At 45.2% G+C, this 6724-nt stretch overlaps 1 protein-coding gene across 1 annotated transcript; it reads left to right on the top strand.

Annotated features, from left to right (window-relative positions):
• Window positions 1–496: 496 nt before the first annotated feature.
• Window positions 497–1561, top strand: GPR148 (G protein-coupled receptor 148). Its single transcript, XM_027893653.1, has one exon. The coding sequence runs from the start codon at window positions 497–499 to the stop codon at window positions 1553–1555; it is 1059 nt and encodes a 352-aa protein (XP_027749454.1). The 3' UTR covers window positions 1556–1561.
• The last annotated feature ends 5163 nt before the right edge of the window (window positions 1562–6724 follow it).

Here is a 6724-nt window from a genome sequence, read left to right as displayed (position 1 = left end):
TCAATTGTGTTGTTGCATACAAATTGGTGCAAAACCATCCAGTCACATTTATGGCTCTCCTGCATCACTACATGTGAAATGTTGGTCTGTATCATTGCATATTTGTTTAATCAAGCCAATATTGGAGTGATAATGTGATGGGAACAAACTCAAATTACTGAACGTGATCAACTCATTCATTTCTGTTCGAAGAGCTAGCTGAGGGATTTAGTCTTTTTTAAACCACCCAGAGATTCATTCTCTTTTCTAAACATTAGATTTTGCAGAAAGAAAATAAAATCTCTACTTTAGGCCAAACCATCTTTTGACACCACAGAACTCACTTGCAACTTTCATCTTTCTGTCCTTGAGAAGAGCTGGTAGGATTGACTACAGAGATCACTTTGCTTCCATGGGTTTTTTGCAACCTTTTCTTCATTTGCCTTTCTAAGGACTCAATGTAGAAGATCCATCTTGCTTTCTTCAAGTCAGGCAATCATCCCTAAATCCTATGGAAATGGACGTCCCTGGCTGTGCCTCAGTAAGGAGGTCGAACGCAACTGTGCGCCGCCTCAGGGAGATAGAATTCAACAGTTCCTCAGGTTTGGATGATACTACTTTGTACTTCCTGCTGGAGGAATTGTCTCTCACCCCATCAGGCACAAACATGAAGATGTTTTTAATCTCTCCAGTCATCTGCCTCATGGCAGGTGCCTTCATCATTCCTACCATCTTATTTGTGATCTTCTCTCGGTTTAACATCCGTCAGGAAACAAGGTACATGCTGCTGGGAAACGCTCTGCTCTCTGATCTGATCTACCTGTTGTTCTACACCCTGTCAGCTGCTCTTAATGCAGCACATCTACATCTCCCAAAGGAAGCTTGTGTGCTCCTGCTGTTTCTGCTGGCAGTGGCTTACTGCGGAGGACTGTTCACAGCTGCTGCCATAGTCTTGGACACATACGTAGCTATTTTGTTTCCTTTGCGCTACGTCACTATTTTGCCTCCTTCTCGAACTAAGAAAATCATAGTTTTACTATGGATGTGTTCTGGAGCTTTCCCTGCCCTTTTTTTCTTGGTGCTATGGAGCACCCACGCCTTTGTGCCCTGTGTCCTGGAAATGTGCTCGGTTCCAGTAATCCTGATATTAACTCTGAACGGGACTGACGCTCTGAAACTCTGCTTCTGGCTTTCTACCACAGTTATCTTTCTCTGCCTGTCTGTAATATTTTGTTGCTATGCTATTCTGTATTTTAAAACCAAACATTCGGGTATATGGGAGAGCATCTGCTCCAGAGCCAGTGTAACATTCTTAATGCACAACACTGTGTTGTTTTTTTACTTCTTTCCACTCTTGGCCCTTTTTGTAGAATCATTCTTGTGTGTTAATGTTATCATCAGACTGCAGACAGGAATCTTGGTCTCCCTGACAGTCTGCAATGTCCTGATGATTATTCCTAAAGTTTTGTTCCCTTTTCTGTATGGGCTTCGATACAGAGAGATCTCAGCCTCTCTCAGATCCATTGTCAGGAGGAAGCAGCTTCGCATGGTGTCACCTGCTCCACCACCATCCTGAGCAAAGGCAGAGCACAGTCACAGCAGAGGAGGTGTCCTCACCCTGTTATCGTGCAAGACTGATGTAACTCACTCAGCTTCTGAAGAAGCGGAGAAGAAGTGATCATCCCATGGTCGAGAGGACATGGGTTGACCACTCTGCCTCCTTGGTGCCAAAAGGCAACAGATCTTTCATTATGTCATGGCTGAGAATACAGAAAATGCTACCCTGGATGAAGTTACAAGCTTTCTTCCGACGTGAAAGGCAGAACCTTTGGGAGGAGATATTGAATCAAGATCATTTTCACCCACCTGTTGCAAATGCCTTTCTGGAAAAGAAGAAAATGAAAAGTTTTGCGAAGCAGAGAGGGTAACCACAGGTCCCTTGACAGCAGCACCTACAGCAGAGGATCCTTAGCTAAACGTGCTGTGAACAGAACAACTATTTCTTTCATGCACAGTGTATTCTTGCAAGGTTGGTAGCCAATGTCCTATTCTTTGAAACATGAACTGAGAGGTGCCTCTGGAAACTGCTGCACCCAGTGAAAGGCTGTGCCTCAGCTTGTGCAGTGTGCGGGTGTATTTGCTTCCTTATGGATTCTGTCTGGCAATTGCAAAACACTGGAGTCTTCTAAAATCTCTGTCTGACAGGAGTCACCTTTGATCAGTGTCTGCTGGGCAGCCCAGCACATGGCAGTGCCAGGGGTTGCAGGGATGGACGGGCTGCTCGGGGAGGGAGGCTGAGCCGGAGGCAGCGGATGGCGTTCCCTCATTCCCTGGTGTTCCCTCATTCCCTGCCCGCAGGGTGCTGTCCTGCTGTGCCGGTGCCTGAGGAGCCGGGCGGGCTGTGGGGAGCCTGGAGCAGCCCAGAGCACTGACCCCTGCTGAGGCTGCACTGAGGGGACCTGGCCAAGGCTGAGGCTGCAGCAGGGGCAGCAGGGCAGGAGCAGTGAGGTGCCAGGCTGGGCACAGGTGTACCCACAGCGTGGCTCCGGCAGGGTCCGGGGCGAGCGACTGAGCAGGAACACCACATCTGATCCTGCCTGAGGCATCTCCCAGCTCTGTCTCACAAAAATCCTCTCCAGCAGCCTGATCCCAGGTTACAGCTGCACCGTGTCACAGCTGCTGCTGGGTACCTGCCACCAAAGCCTTAGAAAGGCCAGGAGGAGAGGCTGCAGAGCCAGCTGTGCATCAGGGACAAGATCTTGGAAGAGCCTTTTAGGTTTTCCAGATCAGCCCCTTACGTGTAGAGGACAAGTGAAACACATTTCTGACTTTAAAGAAACCAAAATTTCATTACATATAAACGTCAGTGTGGGAAATTTAAGTTGCTGTTCTGTTCCTCGGACTTGATAAAAGAGCTCTGTGCTCCTAAATATATTACTTTTAGAATTTGTTAGATTTTATGTAAAAACACACTGGGCTTAAAAGAAAAGGTCCTTGATTTCACTGTGCAGTATTTTCCTTATGTGCAGTCTCTCTTCACCTTCTGTTTGCTTAAAGTTTTACACAGAAAGTGCTGAATGTGGCTTTAGGCTATTTCAACTCATCTGAAGAATTCCACTAAGTGTGAGCCAGGAGAAGATCGGTGTCTGGTTGCATGGAATGTTTTTGGCAATGGAGCCAGTTTGAGCAGTTCCTGCTGATCTTCTCCCGTCATTTCCAAACTGCTTGTTACTCTCCTCACATTGCGGTGTCTGCTCTCTCCTGTTTGCTGATGCAACCGCTTCTTGGATTGCAGGTTAAAAATATCCCTGCAAAGAGAACTGGTGTTGTTTTTATTTTAACTGAGATTATCCCAGTGATCTGTTTTATAGGATGTTCTGCAAACAGCTGCATCAGCACAACTGAGGGGGTAACAAATTCCAGTACAGAGATGGGGGGATGAGCAGGAACATTGTAGAGAGGCTTTGCTGCTAAGGGACACTTCTTGTGTAAGAAGCATCTCTAAGGCAAAGTTGTTGCAAGTGAGTAAACTGTAATATTGCATATTTGCTTTAACCATGGTCCTGTGCTTCTCAATCCTCTTCAATAAAAGGATCTAGAAGTCACTTTTTACTGGATTCTTTTATTTTTCTCCAAGATGAATGTACCATAGACATTTGCCACAGAAACTGTATTTGTATAAAGACTTCACATTCAGTCTGTAACAGGGATCTTCCATAACCCTAGGAAAGATGGGGGAAATGGCTGCATACTAAATCAGGTGCTTTCTGCTAAATCCCTTTGGCATGTGGAAGGATCAAGAATGGAAGAGCTGCTTGTAAATGCCCAGGCTGCTCATATCCTGGGCCAATTTTTATGCCAGTGCCCATTCACAGCAAACAATGCTGTTAACTTAGGGTTGGTTTTGTCCATGCAAAGTCATTTCAAGTTTTCCTATATTAGAAATTTTCATGATAAGGAGTGAAGATAAATAACTGTGTAGATAATATAAGGTAAGGTAATTCTATACAGGGCCATAAGTGACTTTTCATAGCTGCAGGTTAATAGTGCTTGATCTTCCTGCCAATTATGAAGTTAATCTCCTGGACAGGATTCTGTTACCAATTCTGTAGCTCTTTCTTACATACACATCCCCTGGATATATTAAGATACAGCTGGAAGTTTGGTAAAATAAAGGACACTGAAAGAGCAAGTGAACCAGGGATTGTGTCAAGTTTATGTATATATGAATTCTGCCCACAGTGGTATCACAAGAACCAGGCAAACAAAACATTGCTTTGTGGAAATGACCCTCTAAGAAAGATCACTGCAAGCTGATATTTTATTCATCCATGTTAAAGTGTTTTAACATTAGATAGGTAAATTTATCTTAAGTGACTGCTTGTAAACAACTTCTTCCCAGGGAATATTATTGTGCTGTTTGGTACAAAAGCAGCATATTACAGAGTGTGTACAGGAAACACACCATTGCCCTGAATCATTTGCCTTCAGGGATTTCCCCAATTTATCTGAATAGGACCAAAGGACTCCTCAGGGCAGCATAACAAGCACAAGGTTCCTCTAACGCTTTTCATACACATCTTGAGTTTTGTCTCAAAGATTGTTAGGCTTCTGTGTTTTCCAGACCCTCGTGGCTGTAGTGATCACCAGCCTTGTAAGGATGTCTCCTCATAAGCTCTGGAAATTCAAACTGAGCCTATTTGCCAGAGCCCAGCAATCGACCTCTCCCCGGTCACGTAAGTGAACTTCTTGGATGTCACCATGCCAGCCCAGCATTTTAATTTAAAGTGAAATGGAGAGCAGTTGGCTTTAACATGTGATTTGGCAGCTGGGGGCAGTAATCCTTTAATGAATTGCAATACCATGAATCACTAGAAGTATTCTAATTTATAACCTAAATATATTCCTGCTCAGTTTTTCCCCTCTTTTCTTGTGCCAACACTGTCACTACGTTTAGCACTGCTCTCCTCCCTCTCTCGGTTGGATTTGCAGCGCAGTTTGCAGCCTGTAACCTACAGACTGAAGGGAGTCAGACCTGCATTCCAGGGGCTGGGGCTGTGCCATACAACACTGGAGACATCATTACATCAGAGATAGGCCTGTGCCTCCAGGGAGATCAGTTTCAGTGTCAGGAGATATGGAGGAGCTCCAGGCAGGTAAACAAGCACTCAGCTTTGGATTTGGGGTACAGTTCATTGCAGCGATTTCAGTAACCGTTCAGTAAAACTAATTAACCTCCCGCGGTTCTGGTAATTAATATTAGAGTGTCTGCTTCTGCTCCATCACTTGGCTGTGTCATTTTCCAAGGGAAGTTTAATACAGTAATAGGGCAGAAGGGAGGTGGCATTTGCCTGGTTGCACTGGGGGCAGCCCTGAGAGCCCCGGGGCTGTGTCCCAGCCCTGCGGAACAGCACCAGCTTCCCCGGGACAGGTCCAGCTGCTCCCGCGGGGAGAGGCTGCTCCTTGCTTCATTAATCGCTGTTTGTACACGCAGATACTGTGTGTTCTTTGGACAGAAACCGTGATTGTGGCCATTCCCCGCCGGAGGAGGTTATGCATGACAGATGAGAGAGAGCCCCTGATAGGAAAAGGAAATTAAAAGTTTCCCTGAAACTTGATTTCTGTTGCCTTCTGTTTCCATCCCCACCTCACTGCTGGTAACTGAGGGTCCAGCACTGCTTGTTCTTGCCATTTTTTCAGAAGGCTTGTGATTTTTGGCGTCTGCACGGAACTAGTGATGCTAAAGTTTTTTGTTTTTCGATATGCTTTGAGTCCTTCAGATTGCAACACAAATCCAAAAAGTACAAAGAGCAGGGGGGCAAATAAACACAACTCTTCATGCACTGCTATTAAAACGTCAGAATTTTTGAGCAACTCGTGAGTTAGGAGAGGGAAAGGAGCCAAGCTGTGGTTGTGCTGTCTCGTGTTTGTCAGTGAGAGATGTTTTGGCTCGTGCTTGCCCAAGGTCTGCAGAAGTGGCTGGGAAACCACCACAGAAGAGGCAAGAGGCTGTTTTCTGCTTCTGATATGAAAAGTTAAGAATTTATTTATTTTGACAACTCTTTTCTAACTCAGTGGTTTGTTTTTCTCCAGAGAAAAAAAAAATACAAGTTTTGCTACGGACATGAAAATCATCCATTGGTTCCTGAGGGCTACTGATTTTTAGGATGATTCCCAGTAGGAAGAACTAGTCAGTCTCATCAGCTGCTATCATTAGTTTTACCAAAGGGAAAGGGGACCCATTCATCCACCTTCTCTGTCCCTCTAGACCAGCCAGTGCTGTTAACCAAGTCAAAGGTGGTAACTGTTCTTCACAAAAACTTTTGGAAAAAAATACCCTTTTTAGAGGGTTTTTCTTTATGCCTTCTGAAAAGCAGAGTGGGATGGGAAAGTGTGGGCCAGCATGGAAGTGTAAGAAGTACTCACCCTACAGAACGATAGGAATGTCAAGAGGGAAGGGGAGCAATTAAAAAGTAGTTGAAAAGGGAAGGACTGTAGGAAAATCAGTGAAAGAAATGGGAGGAATAGTCTGGAATTATAGAAGTACGTTCAGAGCATGGGGCAAATTGCAGAATATACAGGATTTCTTGCAGTCTTTCTGAAGGAAGAACAGTAGAGATCTTTTGTAGGGCTGCCACCTGCCCCATGGGCTGTGTCTGCCCTGTTCAGCCTGCACCGGGTCTGCAGGCCCTGCTGTGCCACTGAGCACTCTGGCGTTACTGTGCTGAAATTCAGGAACCCACGT

The sequence above is a fragment of the Empidonax traillii genome, unplaced genomic scaffold, assembly GCF_003031625.1.
Source record: "Empidonax traillii isolate 1590-97213 ecotype Southwest subspecies unplaced genomic scaffold, ASM303162v1 scaffold400:size839614, whole genome shotgun sequence".
NCBI classification, from domain to species: Eukaryota; Metazoa; Chordata; class Aves; order Passeriformes; family Tyrannidae; genus Empidonax; species Empidonax traillii.
This window is presented reverse-complemented; position numbering and strand designations above follow the sequence as displayed.

Bases quoted from the DNA above. Each gene is read 5' to 3' on its own strand.
- GPR148 (XM_027893653.1), top strand. From the start codon at position 497: ATGGACGTCCCTGGCTGTGCCTCAGTAAGGAGGTCGAACGCAACTGTG.